Source organism: Ambystoma mexicanum, chromosome 2q (genome assembly GCF_040938575.1).
Source record: "Ambystoma mexicanum isolate Mex_15411 chromosome 2q, UKY_AmexF1_1, whole genome shotgun sequence".
Classification (NCBI taxonomy): domain Eukaryota; kingdom Metazoa; phylum Chordata; class Amphibia; order Caudata; family Ambystomatidae; genus Ambystoma; species Ambystoma mexicanum.
The window spans coordinates 154,527,489-154,546,346 of NC_090924.1; the positions used below are offsets into that span (position 1 = coordinate 154,527,489).

Below are 18,858 nucleotides of genomic sequence, written 5' to 3' on the forward strand. Positions count from 1 at the left end.
CTCCGCCCTTCAGTCCTTTTCCATCGCCAGGTCTGAGACCAATTAAGCAATAAAAGATACTTTTTAGAGGGGACAGCAGGCGTATGGCGGAAAGGGGGACTAGGAGTAAGGTAGTCACTATGGCGAGTAACTGATACTGCTAAATCCCGTCCCCTTTCCTCCTTACTTGTGGGAGATTCCCAAGCATGCACCACAGTTAGTTTGGTTGGATGGAAAAAAAACACCTTACTGGAACAAGTTCTTAAGGACAGCTGGCCAAACTGGGCATCAGCCATGGAGCTCAGGTCCAAGCAATAATGCTTACAAAAAGCTGATTGGGAGGTCCACATAGCCGCCTTGGAGACGGTTTCCCAAGGAACATACTTTTGGAAGGCAATAGCAGCCGCTTTGCCACGTACAAGATGAGCATTAATGCCTTTCGGGGGCTGAAGTCCTTGGATGGTATAGATTTCCGAAATGGAGGAGGCAATCCATCGGGAGATAGTTGCCTTGGTAGCCGGTTTTCCCTTGGGGTCCCCGAAAGTGAGGAGCCAGAGTTCACTCGTTCTGTCGAAATTAAAACTTCAGGGCTCACCTGACATCCAAGCTGTGCAAGACTCTCGTCATCAGATGCCGGGTTAGGAAAAAGACAGGTAAGGAGATAGATTGGTTCAAATGAAAAAAAAAAATCAGTAACCTCCTTAGGCAGGAAAGAAGGATGATTGCAGAGCACAACCTTATCCTTATGGAAAGTGAGGAACGGATGTTCCACAGAGAGCTTGGAGCTCGCTTACACGCCTCGCCGATGTCACTGATCAGAAAAGCGACCTTCCAAGAAGTAGTGGCCATAGGTTCGAATGGTTTATGGCAGAACGCAGTGAGGATCACATTCAAATCCCATATGGGATGAGGAGTGCGCACCGGCGGAAAAGGATGCAGAAGACCTGCAAAATGCCTTTTAATTACCAGATTCATCAAGGAAAAAAACAGCCGTCAGTGGACAGGTTGGCTGCAATGGCAGTGTCCTGCAAGACAAGACATGAATGCCTGAAGCTGCGAGATGAGACACAAATGATATAACCGTGTCAACCATAGCGTGCCTGGGATGAAGGGGTTTAGCTAAGCACCAGATGCAAAAACAGAGCCAGTTGCTCCTCGTAGGTGGTTTTCTGGCCGCGTGGATAATGCGCATGTTATCCTCAGACAAATTAAACTGCGCTAAAGAACTGAACAGTCCGCCAAGCTGAACGATTGTGGGACGGGGTGCCACATCGGGTGATCGCACTGGTGAAGCAGTTCAGGAATCAATGGAAAATTTGATGAAAAATCGACAGATGCTGAAGTTCAGAAAACTATAATCTGGCTGGCCACCAAGGCGCTATGAGGAGGATAGTGCAGTTCAATGCATTCGTGGGCTTGCAGAGTGACCGATGAATCAGACAGTGGAGGAAAGGCATAAGCCTTCATGTTGTGCCTTGGAATCTCGAGAGTCTCTCCCAAGGAGGACACCCCGAGACTGTCTCTGGATGCTTACAGAGGAGGTTTGTAAACATTACAAAGAGGTCCACTTCAGGAGTGCCCCATTGCCGAAAAATGGAGGAGAGAACACCTGTGTTCAATTCCCACTCGTAACTGGCGGCTGAGTGAGTCTGCGTTTACATTGATGTGACCCGGAATGTGTACAGCCAGGAGCCAAATCTTGTGCTGGATGGCCCATTCCCACATCTGTATGGCTAGGTCCACAAGGAGAGATGACTTGGTGCCACCCTGCTTGTTGATGTAAAACACTGTCACAGAATTGTCAGTGCGAATAAGGACTACCTTGTTCGTGATTGACGGTTGAAAAGCTTTGAGCACCAGAAAAACAGCCAGGAGTTCCAGATAATTCATATGAAACTGCCTCTCCTGAGGTGTCCAAAGGTTGAATACTTTGAGGTGACACAGTAGCGCGCCCCACCCCAGGTGGGTCAAAGGTTGTCGGTCAAAGACCATCATTGTAGATTCGCCATCATGCAGGACGGAACTGGGATGATCTTGAAATCCAGGTCTGAAGCCTGAGACCAAGAGCTCCGAAGAGCCAGCCGAGTATGCCTCATCTTCAGACGTGCAAGAGGAAGGGCTAGCACGCAAGAAGCCATGAGGTCCAGATGTCTCTGGAACCACCAAACCGCCATGTGCGAAGACTGGAGAAGAGCTGACACGTGGCTGAAGGGTCCGCAATCCTGTACACCTTGGTACGGACCGTATTGCAACGGAAACCTAGGAAAATCAGGTCTTTAGAGACCGTCATGGAAGACTTCAGACAGTTCACCGACAGCCCAAGGTGGAACCTTAGATTGATCAATGCCGTTTGTGGGAGCCAATCGTCCAAATATGGGTATACATGAATGCCATGCAGCCTGAGGAAAGCTGTGATGACCGACATCTTTGTAAAGATATGTGGCGCTGAGCTGAGACCAAACGGGGAGCATGTGGAACTGGAATGTTCATCTCCCAGGGAGAACCGCTGATATTTCCGAGGCAGCCTTCATATCAGGATGTGCATGTATGCGTCCTGAAGGGCCACCACATTGAGCCAGCAGGCCTTCCGAAGAGAGGACTTTATTTGGCAAGGCGTGATCATCTTGAATTTCTCTTGAGAAAGAGACAGATTGAACTAGGAAAGAGGATAGTGCGCAGGCCGGCCTGGTTGGGTGTGGGAGTAGAAGCCTTCCCCTTGCTCCACCGCTCTGAGGTCTAAATGTTTCTGTACCTGGGCTCTGAGTGAGGGCCACCCAATCTGCTGGGATGGTTGAAGGGTGGGGGTAGGTGGGTGGGACAAGCGGAAGCCCACCCGTGCGATGGACAAAACCCACCGGTCTTCGGTGATGGTCTGCCACGCCTCTAGATGAGACGAGATTCATCATCCCACCGGAGTCTCGTGCCACCGACCAGATTTATCATCATTTGGATGACTTGTCGGCAGGGAGACTACTTGCCCCTGGAGAGGAGGCTGATGGGCAAGAGAAAAACTGGCCACCTTGCTGTTGTTGCTTTCGAAGGGGCCCGCCAACCGGAGCTTCAGAACGGCGCGCACAGCAATCCCGAAAGCACCTGAATCCAGAGAAGGACCGAGTCTGGGACCCTGACATCTGTGCATAAGGGGCCTTAGCTGGAACTGGAGCCAGGACCTATAAAGATTTGGCGGTTGGGGTACTCGCTTTGGTCTGTGCGAGTTCCTAGTCTGTAGAAGAATTAAACAATTCCTTGCCATCAAAACAAGGTCCAGTATTTGGTCTTGCCCTTACTTTGAGAACTTTGTCGCGTGAAGCCACGCCTGGCGGGAGGGGTCAACCCCGACCATAAGGCCTCGAGCCGAGGCCTCTACATGGTGTGCCGCAGCTTCCAGTAGATCCTGTACCAACACTCTGGCATCCAACAAACCAGCTTTAAAGTCGTCTAGCCTATCCGCAGGAATACACTCCTGGAACTCAGCTAGCTTTTTCCACAGCCTCAGATTGGCTGCTGCCAGGATGAGCTCAGTGTTACCTTAATGAAGTTGGAGCGCCGACTCGGCGAAGACTTTCTTGCCCAAAGCGTCCAGGAGCTTATCCTCTTTGGATAGGATTTGGGCCACTGCCGCGGAAAATGCAGAGGCAGGCTTGGACTGGAGGGTGGCGTTTGCCACCACCGCTGAGGAAGGAAGCGGTGAAGCTGATGAGGCTATCTCCTCAGAGGCGTGAAGCTTGTATTGAGCATCAATCATCTTGTTGAGGTGCAGCCTGGTATGGGGTTTATCACAGAACTTACGAGCCTCAGCCACAACGTCATTCTGGAGGAACGGGCCAGTGCGCTCCTGAGGTGACAGGGTATAGGCTCCAGAAAGCACCCCTCTCCTGAGGAGTGGGTGCTTCAGGTACTGTAATATCAAGGAGGGCCGTCATTTCCAGGACCCGGTCATGGAATGCTCTCACCGGGCGGCACTGCTCATCGCTATCATGATCTGCTTGAGGCTCATCCAACGAGGCGGGAACAGAAGACTGGTCCACCACGCATAACGCCTCAGGTTTTAAAGTGTTGTCCCGGTCTGCCAGGGTCTTCTCTATAGGAGACAGCAGGAGCAGAGGCGGGAGAGGTGGAGGAAGTCCAGAAGGAAGCGGTGGAGGCAGTGGCACCACCGGGACCTGCGTTGGAATAGCCAGGGCAGAAGGTGGGAGAGGAGGTTCAGGGTACATTTCCCTGAAAAGACATTTGAAATACGTCTTCATAGGGTCAGAGGGCATGAACATCTGAAACTTCTAAAACTACTACTCCTCAGCCAAAGGTTTTGGTGCTGGTACAGGAAGAGGCTGCTTGTGAGGGGCATACCCCTGTAACAAGTGCCACAATGTCCTCGGGCATGAACACAAGGAGGATGGTTGACAGGAGGGCCCACCACTGGCCCGGATCTACATAGATCAGTGGAGCAGAAGCACTGGGGAGCTAGACTATGAGGCAGCGGTGTCTGAGCACGGCAGTCGAATGAAGGGCGTAACAGATTGTTGTTGTCCACATAGCGTGGAAAAGGCTGCTCAGCCCAAAAAGTAATACTCCAGCACCAGACGATGTGAACATTGCTGTAAGAGAGGTATCCAAAATGGCCACCGTGGACCATGGAGGTTGGGCCTCCATTTTGTCGACACTCGACGAGAACTTCGTCCTATGTAGAGATGAGGCAATTGTCTCCTCAGGGGACTTAAGTAACCCCTTAACTTCACACAAGGATCCTCTGAGTACTGGGAGGTCTCAGAGGTTTACTGAACATCTTAGAAGCTGCCCCAGAATTAGCCTCCAGTGGAGGAACCTCAGCAGTGTCGGTACTTGAGGGGTTATGGTCTGTGATCGCCCTCTTTGCCCCCTCGACAGAACCGGTACCACCATGACCGAACGTGGGACGATTGAGGGACATACCTCACCGACAAGAACTTCAAAGAGCATCTCTCGGTTCTGTTGGTGCCGACTTTAGCCTCAAGAAGGGGAATATCTGGTTTTAACCCGGGACATATAGCTACCTCAGGAGGGGCCTGAAGCTGTAACTCAGTGTGGAAAGCTCCAGAAATGGAGACCTCCAGGTGAACCCCGGTAAGAACTGGCCTGAACCGTAGCTGGTGAACCTCGGAAAGGTGTCCGGTTTTGGCAGGTCCGCTGCAGGAACCCTCTGAGAACACTCTGGTGCGCCCATTAGGAACTTGAGGCTCCTCACGGGAGCCTCTGATGACAGAGCTACACAAGTCCCTCCCGGACCTGGAAGGCCCAAAGAAGGAGTCCCCTGGTCGGTGTGCCCTAAAAAGTAAAGAACTTGCCAGGCGTTGTTTCTTTTCATTGATGAAAAGCTGGAAATGAGGTGGAGAAACGCGCTGAAACACTTCCTCCCACCGAAGACGACGTTGGAGTGCCCAGAAGATGCACGAATACCAGTGATACTCTGGGCCTAGACACTCCAAGCAGACAGAGTGGGGATCCGCCCTTGCGAAGCGACGTTCGCATGAACAGGACACGAATCCCAGATGCTCTGTCATAGACTGAGGACTAGATGTCCGTGGAACCGGAGCAGGAAGGAAGGACAAAAGGGAATACAAATTTTACTTCCTGATGCTAGTGCGTCCATCCCTGACCGCGGAGAGAAAAGGACTGAAGAGCGATGCACGGGGCGGAGCTCAGGAGGGCGGGTTATGGCCACGTGCAGTACCCCGCATAAAAATAAAGGGGAAAAATGAAAAATGTTTTGATGCTTTTTCCAAGAGTCCCATCCCGAAGGACGGAATGTCCTACAAGTATGGAGGAAAGGAGACAGGCCGTAGGAGTAATACATTTTTTCGCAACAATGCAAGCAATATTGAAGAACGTGCACAAAGCTACTGAAACCTTTCCAAAAACACCCAAAAGTTATTTAGGAGCAGACAGCACAGGGGATATATCTACCATCTCATGTAACATCTCTGCTATGTCTTTCCAGAATTGCGTCACCAGTGGGCAATCCCAGAACATGTGGAACAAGTCCACCCCTGCCACATTTTGCGCAATCATTCACATCTGGGGAAAACCTAGATAAGTTTTTAGATATTTCTAATGTACTTTGGCTACTACAGCCTGCCAAACGTAAATTAATAGTTCACCCATGAACACTTCACAAATAAAGAAATGTGGGCAAATCTCTTCTACAAAGAAGAGCTAACGCCTATCTACAATGGATAACTTCATGCTGTTCTCTGTTGGACAGTGCTTAATAGTACTGAAAACTAAAAAGACTAGTTGCATGTCTAGTCCTGGTCTCCATAAGTGTCACACTTTCCTCTAGTTCTATTTTTACTTTGGCTGCTTTTTCCTCAATCCACTCCAGGTGTCCTTTTTATCGCCTACGTTTTCCTCCACCCCCCCCCCCCCCACTTTAATTTTCATGGTTGCATCCCCTGGTTCCTTAAATTCACTAGTTTTTTCTTTGGCGACATTTGATTTTCATATTGTTTTACGTGTCTGGTTTCCTTTCTTCCTCCAACAAATGTACATTTCTTACCTTGCACGTTTGACGATATTCCTCATGTTTTCATTCATATTTGTCTCATGCCATTCCTTCCTATCCACTCGGGCAGAAGGATTGCTCTACTGTGCGACAACTTATATTTTAAAAACGAACAGTAAGGCATTTTTTGTGCAATTGTGCTCTCCCCACACCCCTGAAAAAAGGACCGGGATCAAATCCAAACTCCTGCCTTGGCCGAATACCTAGAGGCTCTGCCCCAGCAGATCCCGCCCATCTAATACCAAAGGGAGCTTGCCCAAAACACTCAATGCTAGATTAGATGGATCACAAGAGGTAGCAAATGAAGTGTGCCTAGTGGGATTATGGGGATAGGCCATGTTACGCACTTATATGGATTGCCCTAATTAACAAAGGTGCTTGCCCAAGCACTCGGAACGCGCGATTCATAGGTTCGCTGGAGGTAGAGCGGAAGTGTGCCAGTTGGATTTGGGTATAGGACATGGTATGCACTAAGATGAATTTGGGGGAGGCATGCTGATGCCAAGATGCTCCTCAATGGCATAAAGCTCGACACAGTGCCATTTATTTTGGGGACTGGAAATGCATCATAGGTGAGACCCTTACAATACCGACAAAGGCCATGCTGTAGGGTTGGACCTAGATATGTGGGTGGCCTGGCACTGCATCCAATTAACACATGTGGTTCCACTCAGCATTATGCCTACAAGGTTTCAGCCCTCCAATGACGCTCCGAGTACCCACTAGCACTTATAACTGCTCAGGTTAGCCATTGAAATGCACAGTGGTTACATGCAAGTATCGCCAGACTCTGGGCCTATTAGATTACTTGCTTATCCTCTTAGTGCGTAGAAGACATAGTAGCTATGTCAAATTAATATATTTGCCTATTGCACTCAAATAATCCCATTAGCCTGGTCCTTCTACATGGTAGCATTCTACCCCTATTAGGCGATGAACTCTGACAACCAGCCTATTGCCTTGGGAGACTTGGAGGTAACCAGGCCATAGTGACAGAAAAAGAAAATCTGACAAAATTACATTGTAGATTAACTCTGTTCGAGTTGAAAGTTATGTATAAATGCACCACGTCCTCTAGAATGCAGCTACGGCCATGACAAATATCGGCCTAGCTGTTCACAACTTCTCGCACTGAAACCCCAGACTTGCCTCAATGCCTCTGCCATTAGTATGCAGCGACAGCCTATGACAAACCGGTCTAGACGGGCACATCGAGTCTCCTGCACTAGCGCTGTCTTGACCACCGACAGCATCCACCCAATTACCTGACCTCTTTGGTTGGTTACTGGAGCCTTGACAGCAAGTCCTAATGTTTACACACACGCATCTTAAATTCTACTCTTCAGTGTTTTCCCACACCTGGACTTGGGTCCCAGAATGCATTCCAAACAAAGTGCACGGAGGGCACACAAATGGGAAAATGGCGATATATAAATGACTACAGTACAAGTTCTAAATAAAGAGAAGGTGCATGCAAGATTAGTAGGTGTCCATCCAGTGCTCACATTCTGCATTGAGAAGTATTATGGGGTGTTGGGGCATTTGCAAGTTGCAAATTGCAAATTCTCTTTAGCTTCAAAGAACACTTTAAATGCGAAAACGGAATAAAGCATTGCTGCGAGAGAAAAACGGAGGGGTTTATCAGGTATGCAGCATTAAATAAAAACAATAGGATCACAGTCAAATTCTGCAGGCAAAATCCTCCAGATTTGGTTAAGTAAACCAAATATGGATTTTTTATGGCAAGATCGTAAGATTGAGGATATTACATTACAAAGTGCTTAAAGATCTGAAGATTTTACATTTGGCAAGCAGTTAGTTGCCCTTTTGTGTGTGTATTGCCTTGTTATTCAGAGTAGTTAGCAGATCTAAGATAGGATCCAAGACAAAGTTACACATTCAAATTGTGAACTCCATATAAAAATAGTAAAAACAAAAAATAACTAAGAATGCAACTGACCTTGCGTGTTCTGGAAATAGTGACGCCAGAGGGGTCGGATTTTATCCTGGCCACCCACATCCCATACCGTGAAACTAATGTTCTTGTATTCTACAGTTTCTACATTAAATCCTTAGAGAAAAAAGACAAAAACAAAGTTACAACAGTATAACACTGTGGTTTGTACATTTAAAGATGCAATCTTGACATTTGCATTGACAATTTTGTATTCCACTAACTAAAGTCCATCCAAAATACTTCTGTGACTTCAGAGTGATAATCTACTGCACTACCAACTGAAAGCACATTTAGAAGGTCAAGGGTAAAACATCTATCTGTATAATGAGCATGGGCTGGGCCTTCTAAGCTTTTCATACAGTCAACCACATGAAATCAAACACTGCAGCAATGTCAAGACATATAGATAGCTGGGTTTTGCATCAGTATCTAGGCAAGGCAGTGGAAGCAGTATGAATACTTGGCAGAATAGAACATGTATTTTGTCAGAGGATTTGCTCAAATCTAGCTGGGGTTCTATCCCCAATAGCACCTGTGATATTAGACTGCATAGTACAATATTTAGATTACATTGATAGGCCTCTCTCCCACTATACAGGTCTCTCGTGTATTAGGGTTCAGTATCCATATTACATTGTATCATATTCAGACTGCACTAATAGACCTGTCTCTCAAACCTAGCAGGGCTTCAATGCCCTGACTACATGAAGGAAGTGAGCCCTAGCTGCGCCCCTCAAAGTCATTTTAGGGCCAGCAGCACGTGCCCCCCCTAAACATACATGGTTAGCTCACCATAATGAACCACGCTCAGGGAGATGGAGACTAAAGAGAGCCACCGTTAAAACCCAACTATATAACTATACAACCCTTAACTCCACCTTATACCCCGACCGAGACAACGACAAAACTAAAAACTCGGAATCATACAATGCCGCGCAAACGACCCACCCGAGGGAAAGAGGAGAAGAAAGAACAAACACTCCGAAACTGCAACTAAGAACCGCAACAACAGAAAACACCCCCACAGAAAGGGTCAAAAATCGGACCAACACTGAAAGAAGAGACAAATCCCTCTAACTCCATAACTCGCTGAGACCTGCTCACCAGATCGAACCAACGCAACGCCAAAACCAACTACATAAAACAACCTAACAAAATCACAAAGAAGGACGAACCCCACCAGATACAACAAGCACCCAACTGAAGCAATAACACCTTACATCACCAAAACCAGAAGAACCCACAACCCCTGGAAGACGAACCAGATGAAAACAAAAACCCTAGACTAAACCTAGAAGAACTACTAGAGGACGCCGACAACCTGAAACCTGCTCCTGAACAAGATCAGAAAACGACCCTAACAAAAAAAGCCAAACCAAACTACACCTCTTAACTCCACTGCAATCTAATAAATGCAAGATCCATGTCAAAACACTACAGAGATCTTCGACCTACTCGACGACAACGGCATTGACATCCTCTTCATCACAGAAACTTGGCTGGACGACAAATACAAAATCACACTCCAAAGCTGCCTTCCAGCAAACTTTAAATGCCTTCAAATAAACAGGAAAAACAAAAAAGTAGGAGGCATCGCAATAGCATTTAAAGAACAGCTAAAAATAAGAACAGACTAACCACTCAACATACTCAACTGCGAGTCCATGGTCATACATCTAACAGCTAGCCCAAAAACCAACGTCACATTCATCCTGGTGTACAGACCTCCAATTTATGATGCATCCTTCGTCGACAACTTCATAGAAGCCATAACCAACATAGCCATTAACCACGAACACCTAATCATACTGGGGGACTTCAACATCTGGTTCGAAGACAGTCATGCCAACTCCCAAAACTCACTAATTGAACTCGCCACCATGAAACTACAACTAGTAAAAGGGGCAACTCACTTGGCAGTAAACACCCTGGATGCAATTTTAGCCGAGGGAAAACTCACCACGGCACCGCCAATACAAATACTGTGGAGCAACCATCTCATCATCCCATTCGTAATCACTCTGCCTACTCAAGTCTGCATCCAACCTCCCAAACTCACAACCACCACAAAAAGAAACTGGAAAGGCGTCAAAAAAGGCAACCTATTCGAACAACTGGAGGTAACCAAGCCCTCAACAACAGAACTAGACCTAGCTGACCTAGACGGGAAAGCCGAGATATTACACAAATGGATTGCAGACAATTGACAAGATGGCCCCAGAAAAACTTTTCACACCATCAAAAAAAAGCAATGGCCAAATGGTTTACCCCACTAGTAGGCACCATGAAAAAAGAAAACAAAAAGATGGAAATGGAATGGAGGAAAGATTACAACCCAGACAAAAAAAAACACTGTTCCAGAAGCAAATTCGCACATACAAGAAGGAAATTCAAAAGGCAAAGAAGGAATTATGATGACATAATCACAAATGCCACCAACACACAAAAAGAAATGTTCCGCATTTCCGCCTGCAGCGTTGTCCGCCCCGTGTCCCTGCTTCCCCTCTCCTCCCTCCTCCCGCCCCCAGCCGTCCCCCGTGGTGGGATTGGCTGCTCTAAGGCAGCCGGCGAACCTAGTCGCCGTCCCAGCTCCCGTCCGCCTTTCCATCCGGGCGTGTTCAGGTGAGAGCCCGACCCTCTTGGGCCATGTGATCTGGGCCTTGTTTTCGTGCTTGAGCCCCCCCGGGCCCTGCCTGCAGCGTTGGCCGCCCCGTGTCCCTGCTTCCCCTCTCCTCCCTCCTCCCGCCCCCCCCCCGTGGTCTGATTGGCTTGCTGGCCCCTTTTGACTGACCCTTCCAGGGCAGCCCCCTGCCCGGCAGCCCTTGCGGCTAATGGCCCGGGGCAAAGGGCGGCTCCTACATTGGCGGCTCCAGGACGTGTCTGCAGGTGTCCGCAGGGGAAGCAAAGGAAGCCAGACGCCAACAAAACTGTGAGTATGGCATGGGTGGGGTGTAGAGCAATCACTCTACTCCAGAAAGCCCCCGTCACTCTACCTTACCTTCCATAGCATAGACTGCCATAGACTTAAATCAAGACATACCTAGGAAGACTTGCGACCACTGTAAATGGATTGTAAATACTGCCTTACGATGCACATGAACTTACTTGCCAACTTTAGCTAGTGCCACACGTGTAGGGAACTGAGCTTTAGCTTGCACCGCATCTAGATAAAAATTGGTATTCTTAACATGCACCACACCTAGAATTCTGAACCCTAGCCTGCGTCGCATCTAGATAGAAATGTGATTGTTAGCATGTGCCTCACTCAAGATTCTTAACTCTAGCTTGCGTCGCATCTAGATAGAAATGGGATCGTTAGCATGTTAGAAGTGTCCTCAATAGCCTCTGTGAAAAGTCGATTTTAGAAGTGTGCCCAATAGCCTCTCTGCTAAAGTTGAACCTAGAAGTGTCCCCAATAGCCTTCTGTGAAAACTGAATTTAGAAGTGCCCTCAATAGCCTCTTTGTTAAAGTTGAATTTAGAAGTGTCCCCAATAGCCTCTCTGTGAAAGTAGAATTTAGAAATGTGCCCTATAGCCTCTGAAAAGTTGAACCTAGAAGTGTTCCCAATAGCCTCTCTGTGAAAAGTAGAATTTAGAAGTGTCCCCAATAGCCTCTCTGTGAAAGTAGAATTTAGAAATGTGCCCAATAGCCTCTGTGAAAAGTTGAACCTAGAAGTGTCCCCAATAGCCTTTTGTGAAAACTGACTATAGAAGTATGCCCAATAGCCTCTCTGTGAAAGTTGAATTTAGAAGTGTCCCCAATAGCCTCTCTGAGAAAGTAGAATTTAGAAGTGTTCCCAATAGCCTCTTTAGAACATTTTAGAAAACACTTGAATTGACCATATAACCCACCATATGCTTACTCTCTCCTTTACACCACCACTCAACTAGAACACAGAGATACTATGACACCATTCGGTATAACTGTTCTCATACCAACATCCGTCTCATACTCCACATCACTCTGTAAACACTGCTGGTTACACACCCCCAGCCAGGCGTTCTCCTCAGGCCTAACGCAGCCACATCCGGTCTGGATTAATCCTGCCAGAACGAACACATACTCCTGACCCCTCAACCACCACACCTACCGCTAAGAAGCAGCTATTACACGAATACCGCACAAGCTGCACACATACATGGTGCCCACACGCACCTTTGACTCTCTCTACTCCCTCTACTGATCTGAACTTTGGTTCCCAAGGGCGTTCAACCTACCAGCGCCTTCAGACCATACCAATGGTATATAAGGTGCTATATAAATGCAAAACAACAATAACAAATGAGAAACCCACCAGGCTGTGACAACACCCCAACCCCCTCGGAGAAACTATGCAACAACCTTGCAGACCACTTCAAAAAACAAATCAAGGACATCCGACAAACCATCCAACAGCGACATACACCCAAACGAACCTAACTTAGAACTGCAGCACAAACTCAACAACTTCCCTGAAATATCAGCAGAGGCATTTGCAATGCTGGTAAAACACAGCAAGAAAGCGGGCTCACCAATGGATCCCTGTCCCCCGGACATCTACAAATCAATCCTCACACAAGGAACGCCAGCAGAATACTTCAGAAAACTAAATTTATCACTGGCAACAGGAACCGTACCAAGGATCTTCAAATCGGCTTACATCAAACAACTTCTGAAAAACAAGCGGGGACGTAGATGATCTCTCCAACTACAGACCAATCTCAAACATCCCCTTCCCGGCCAAACTCCTCGAAACCTACGTATACAAACTAACCCAAGAATACGTCAAAGAACACCACCTGCTAGACCAAGCCCAAGTCAGCTTCAGACCCACAAGAGGTACAGAAACAGCACTACTATCCATCTGGGATGACCTAAAAACAAACGCAGACTCCAACACAACATCAGCCCTTATTCTGCTCGACCTCTCCGCAGCCTTCGATACAGTTAGCCATGACACCCTAACCAAAAGACTAGAAGACATAGGCATAACAGACACAGCGCTACGCTGGACTAAATCATTCCTAGCAGACAGAACTGAAACCGTTTGGATCAAACCCTTCAAATCCACCCCGCGAGTCAACGACTGGAGTACCACAAGGATCCTCACGATCACTACTGTACTTCAACATCTACCATACCCCAGTTACCAGAATCTTCAAGAAACACAACATCAAATGCTACAACTACGCAGACGACACTCAAATCATCTACAAGATCGAAGACACCCAAGCCGATCATTCAAACTTAACCGACTATCTAAAAGAAGTCTTCAACTGCATGAATGCCAACAACCTGAAAATCAACCCAGGAAAAACAGAAATCATGATCATATCCAAAGACCAAGAGAAGGAAACCGCCATCCCGTGGCCAATGGAAATGGGATCTGCACCATCACCATCTAAGGTAGTAAAAAATCTAGGCGTCCTGATGGACAACACCCTAACCTTAGAACCGCAAATAAACGCAACAGTCAAGAAATGCTGCTTCTTCCTCCTCCACACGGCAAGAAAAACTACCTTTCCTCTCCTTCACACACAAAACTCACCATCGTCGGCCTCATCATGTCAAGTATCGACTATGCAAACAACCTCTACAACGGATCCAATACACAGCAGCCAGACTACTCCTCAAACTATCCAGAAGAGACCACATCACCCCGGCCCTAAAAACACTACACTGGCTCCCAGTAAAACACTATCGCCTTCAAAACAATGTGCATAACGCACAGGGCAATCTGCGGACAAGGAGCAGAATTCCTACAAAAGAAAATAATCTACAAGCCAACGAGACTGCTCCGGTCAACCAACGAAATCCGACTGGAACAAAAACCTTACATCAAGAAAAAACTCTGAGGCACCGCCTTCTACCACTTAGCTGCGAAAACCTGGAACATCCCAAAAGTAATAAGGAACACCAAAGATCACCTTAAATTCAGAAAATTACTAAAAACCTGGCTCTTCAACACCAGAGACTAAAACCGAAACAACAATAAGACAAATGACTCAACAGGAAAGGACATTGACAAGCCCCTAGAACCAACAGAAGTACTCTGAGCACCAGGTGGGCTGACGCTGGACACAGGGGTCCACCTGCGAGACCCAGGCAACAACCCCAGCCAATGCTTACCAGCCCCCACCGCCCATACAGCTACAACTAGGTACCACGGGGTTGTAGAACGGACGAGATACCAATCACCACACAATCGGAAGTATGGACACTAGCAGGGGCACTGGTCATGTGGGTGGGGGTGAGGAGCATGCAAAGTTATTGAGGGAGCGGACAAAGGGGACAGCTAAATGCTCAAGTGGCCTCGATGCAAAACGGGCACGTACCTTCTGAGGCACAGGGTGCGCAAGCACCCCGTCGTGTAAGATTACACGAGCCCAACCGGTCAATCCAGGATAGAGATACCAAATAACCAATACCACTAACAATTTCCTTCTCTACATACACCTCTCAAACTCCAAACCAAACAACCACAAACCTCCAGCACAACAAACCGCACAAACTTCACTACACTGCAACAACAAAACAAAAACACACAGACTCGCACATCAGCACACGACGACTACCGGCCGCATACACCCCAGGCCCAGCCGACGGAACCACCGGGCTGAGGCTGCCAACAGCACATCACTGCAATCTTGCACTTTTCCAGCCTCCACCCACTAACCCACCCCTCCCTCCATCCCTCCCTCTTTCAGAGCCGCCAGGGGACCACTCCGGTGGTGATAGTGCGCGGTACAAATGTCAACATTAACATTTGTAGCATAGATGTTGGAAAAGGGAAGGTGCATGGTACGTGGCTACAGCAGGACCTCTCTCCAAGTAGATGTTTCACGAAAATAAAAATTATGTGAACCTAAAATCGAACCAGCATTCCAGCAAAACTTGGTCTGACATACTCCACTCCATGATGTACACAGTAAACAATAACTGGGTGACTATGTATGCATTTCTGCATCAAGGGTCTTCCAGGATTGAGCATCTGCTTATTTAGACAAGTGGTTTGAGGGCCATTCATACCAAGTATGGGAGCGAAAAATGTAATTAGGAAGAGTTGGACTCATTATTATGGATGCCCCAAGATAGAGGCATTATCACACCCCCCCCCTTTCCTGTCCCATACATTTACAATATAAAGGGCTACCAAACCCAGAGGCATTGAGAGGAACAAACGAAAAAGACAGAGGCCAAGATTTGCTGCAAACAAAAAAAGTATAATTATACAACAGCAGAGATCTGCATCAACAGTATTTCATGCAATTGCAGCAAAAGCAACTTCGCGCCCCCACCACACCCAGCTCAAATAATGGGAAATAAAGGTTTGAGGAGAAGATAAAATAGTTGCCCTTCAAACATCCAGTGAGTGAATAACCCTCAACTCAGTCCACAAGAATGTCATCCCTCAAGTGAATCTTCCCTGCACTTGGAGAAGAAAGGGTGCAGTTTTCCTGAGAATTCTGTACAACAGTCTTCCTTATCTGCTTAGAGTGGTTATAGATGGACAAGACCCCTGCTTGGGAAAAAACAGACTAGGAAATAACCTGATTGGCAAAGATGGCCCCTTTAGGAGGTAGATTAGAACTGCCCGGCAGACATACAATGACTGAAACATAACCTCTTAAGTCAAAGAAGGAAGCTAAAGCTACAGATAGGAAGATATCCTGAAAAATGTAGTTCAATATAAATATTTGAGGGGGTGTGGGGGGGGACAGAAGGATCAATGTGTCAGTCAAGATTCTTAGATAAGATGTGGGGGGTGCAAGGAGGACTTTTTTTATAACCAATGTTTATGTTCAATCATCAGAATCAAACATACGTTTTAACATGCACCCATTAGCGTTACTTCTCAGATCGTATATAGTATACATTTTTTAGTATACATTGTATTTTATTTGGTTATTTATATAGCACTCTTTCCCCACTTATGTGGCCTCAATGCATTTTCCTTGGTTGGAACGCCCTTCGTGACCGTAGTCTATGTTTGGAAAATTCTACGGAGTTTAGCTTAGGAGATGTATGTGTGCATGTTGCCATTCTAAGACTTGGGTGGCTGGCAAGGCTCGACTAAGCAGCCCAAGAGACATCTGACACATGGGTGGGTGCTGCTGAGGGTTACAGATAGATCGTTATTGTTCAGAGAGTATGTGAGGTCAGCTATATCGGTTTCCTTTCTGGCGGTGGTCGATGTATGCTAGTGGCAGAGGTGTTGAGATACGCCAAGTGTTTCACTCTGAACGGCTGTGTGAACTAGACCGTATGTGCTTGGCCATAGCCGTATTCTATCGTGCATGGGTGCTTGGCCGTGCCTGCAGCCTGTGTCCACACTAGTGGTCTGAAGATATACGTACCCAGGTCTAGAATTGAGAGTCCTATGCCAATGGGCCTAGCTTTCATACTGTATCCGAATATATTAAACAGATGGAGGCTACACCTAGATATGAGAATCTTGTACAGTGGGAGAGAGGCCTAGGTCTCAAAAGTACAGTAGGTCTCACCATATAATAAACAAAGGAGGGGGCTACACCTCGATTCGAGAATCCTGCATGGTGTGGGGGTGAGTGGGATGGGGAGGCCTAGGCTTCAAAGTGCCGTAGGTTTCAGCCTATATTATAGTAGGTTTCCATAGTGTAACAAAGATCAATCGTTTGTTGTACCTAGATTTGGGAATACCTTTGTGGTGGGCGATTGCTAATGTCGAGTGGTTCCCTGAATGAGGGATGCAGGTTAAGAGTGATTACTTAGTGATGAGCTTGTGCTACCCTGGGCTACTTATTTCATTGTTCGTCCTCTTTCATGTGGGCCGGAGGATGGCGGCATGGTGAGAATGTTGTGAGCGAAGTGTGCCTCAGCGAAAGCTGCTGGCTTTGCTGAAGTGCTTGTCCGGTGGGAGAGTTGTGGATGGGTTGATGGTGGGTCAGGTGTGCCACAATGAAAACTGCTGGCTTATCTGGGGTTCCAATTGGCTGGGAGTGTTGCTTAGCAATATGTGGTAGTGTCAGGTGAAACCGCTGCGAGAGCTGCCGGCCCCAGAGTTGTGAATGATGTGGAGGCGTATATTAGAGGTGTATTCACGGGGAGCAGTGGATTAGGAGAGTATTGGGAAGAGTCAGGTTTCAAGAGCCTTCCTGAATTTCAGGTGGTTTTCCGTGTTGCAAATGTTTAATGGAAAGAAATTCCAGTTGATTGGTGCTTGGACGGAGAGGGCGGAACCGCCAAGTCTAACGGAGCTGTGGTGTGGGATCTCTAGGAGAATGCAGAGCGAGATCTGAGGTTCCTGGAAGGCTGGTAGGGGACAACTGTGTCGGAGGAATTCAGGGCCAGTGTTGCGGTGAGGGGTTGGGGAGCGAGTTTCAGAGTTTAGGTGCCGTGTACGAGAAACCTATCCCTCCAGCTTTAACTCTACGGATGTGAGGGATGTGTAGTTGGTTGGTATACTGCGTTCTTGTAGGGCGCGCTGAGGTGGTTTTGGATATAGTTTCTGATAGGTATGTGGGTGCTGTGTGGTTGAGGCATTTGTGCGTGATAGTAAGAATTTTGAGTGTAATGCGGTCTTTGACCGGGAGCCAATGTGCCAACTGTCTGGCCTGCTAAGAGCATTGCAGTAGTCAAGTTTGGCACCTATGGTTGCTCTGGCTATTGTGAGGCAGTTGGTTTGGAAAGGTAAGGCTTTACAGCATTAATGAGCTTGGTGCTGTATGCTGAAGCGTAGGCGATGGTGCCAACTTGTTTCATAGATAAGTTAGCATCAATGAAAACACCCAACGTCCTTACAGAGGATGAGACTGATGGTGGAATTGTCTATGTTAAAGTTGGAGTATTGGAGGTTTAGCTTGGCTAAGGTGGCTTTCTGTCCGAGGATATGAATTTCAGTCTCATCTCCGTTGAGGCATAGGCCATTAGCAGCCATCCAGGCTTGGATTGTAGTGTAGATTGTGTAGTACTGTGGCGTCTTGGTCATAGGAGCAAGACAGTAGTAGGAGTGCTTGGGTACACAGTCAGCATAATTTGTATATGCTATACCCAGATAGTCAAGCAAGTCGAAAAGAGGCTTTGTGAAAAAGTTGTACAGAGTAGGGGCTGTACAGGAGCCTTGAGGTACTCCACAATAAATAGTGGTAGGGTCGGCATTCACTATGTTGGAGAATAACTTCATAGCTCTGTACTTGTGTTGGTGATTGGTCAACAGAAGAGATGCAGCAAAGTTTCTAGGTAAGTAAAATGTGTACTCATATTTCGGATGGTACTACCCAGGTTCAACGACCAAAGGCAGTGGAATGGAATGGGAGGATAAAGAGAAACTTCGAGGTTATCCTATGGAGGGCAGGGGGGTGCCAAATGCTTTGCGTTTAATGCTTTGTGTTTAATTACCCTCCGGACTACAATTTTCCCAGATGA

At 47.3% G+C, this 18,858-nt stretch overlaps 1 protein-coding gene across 1 annotated transcript in view; it reads right to left on the bottom strand.

The window, feature by feature from the left end:
• The window catches only part of ARF1 (ARF GTPase 1), a 184,121-nt gene that overhangs the window by 99,843 nt on the left and 65,420 nt on the right, over positions 1 to 18,858 (bottom strand). Inside the window, exon 3 of the mRNA XM_069647077.1 lies at positions 8,478 to 8,588. Coding sequence (XP_069503178.1) covers positions 8,478 to 8,588 — 111 coding nt within the window. The remainder of the gene's footprint in view (positions 1 to 8,477; positions 8,589 to 18,858) is intronic.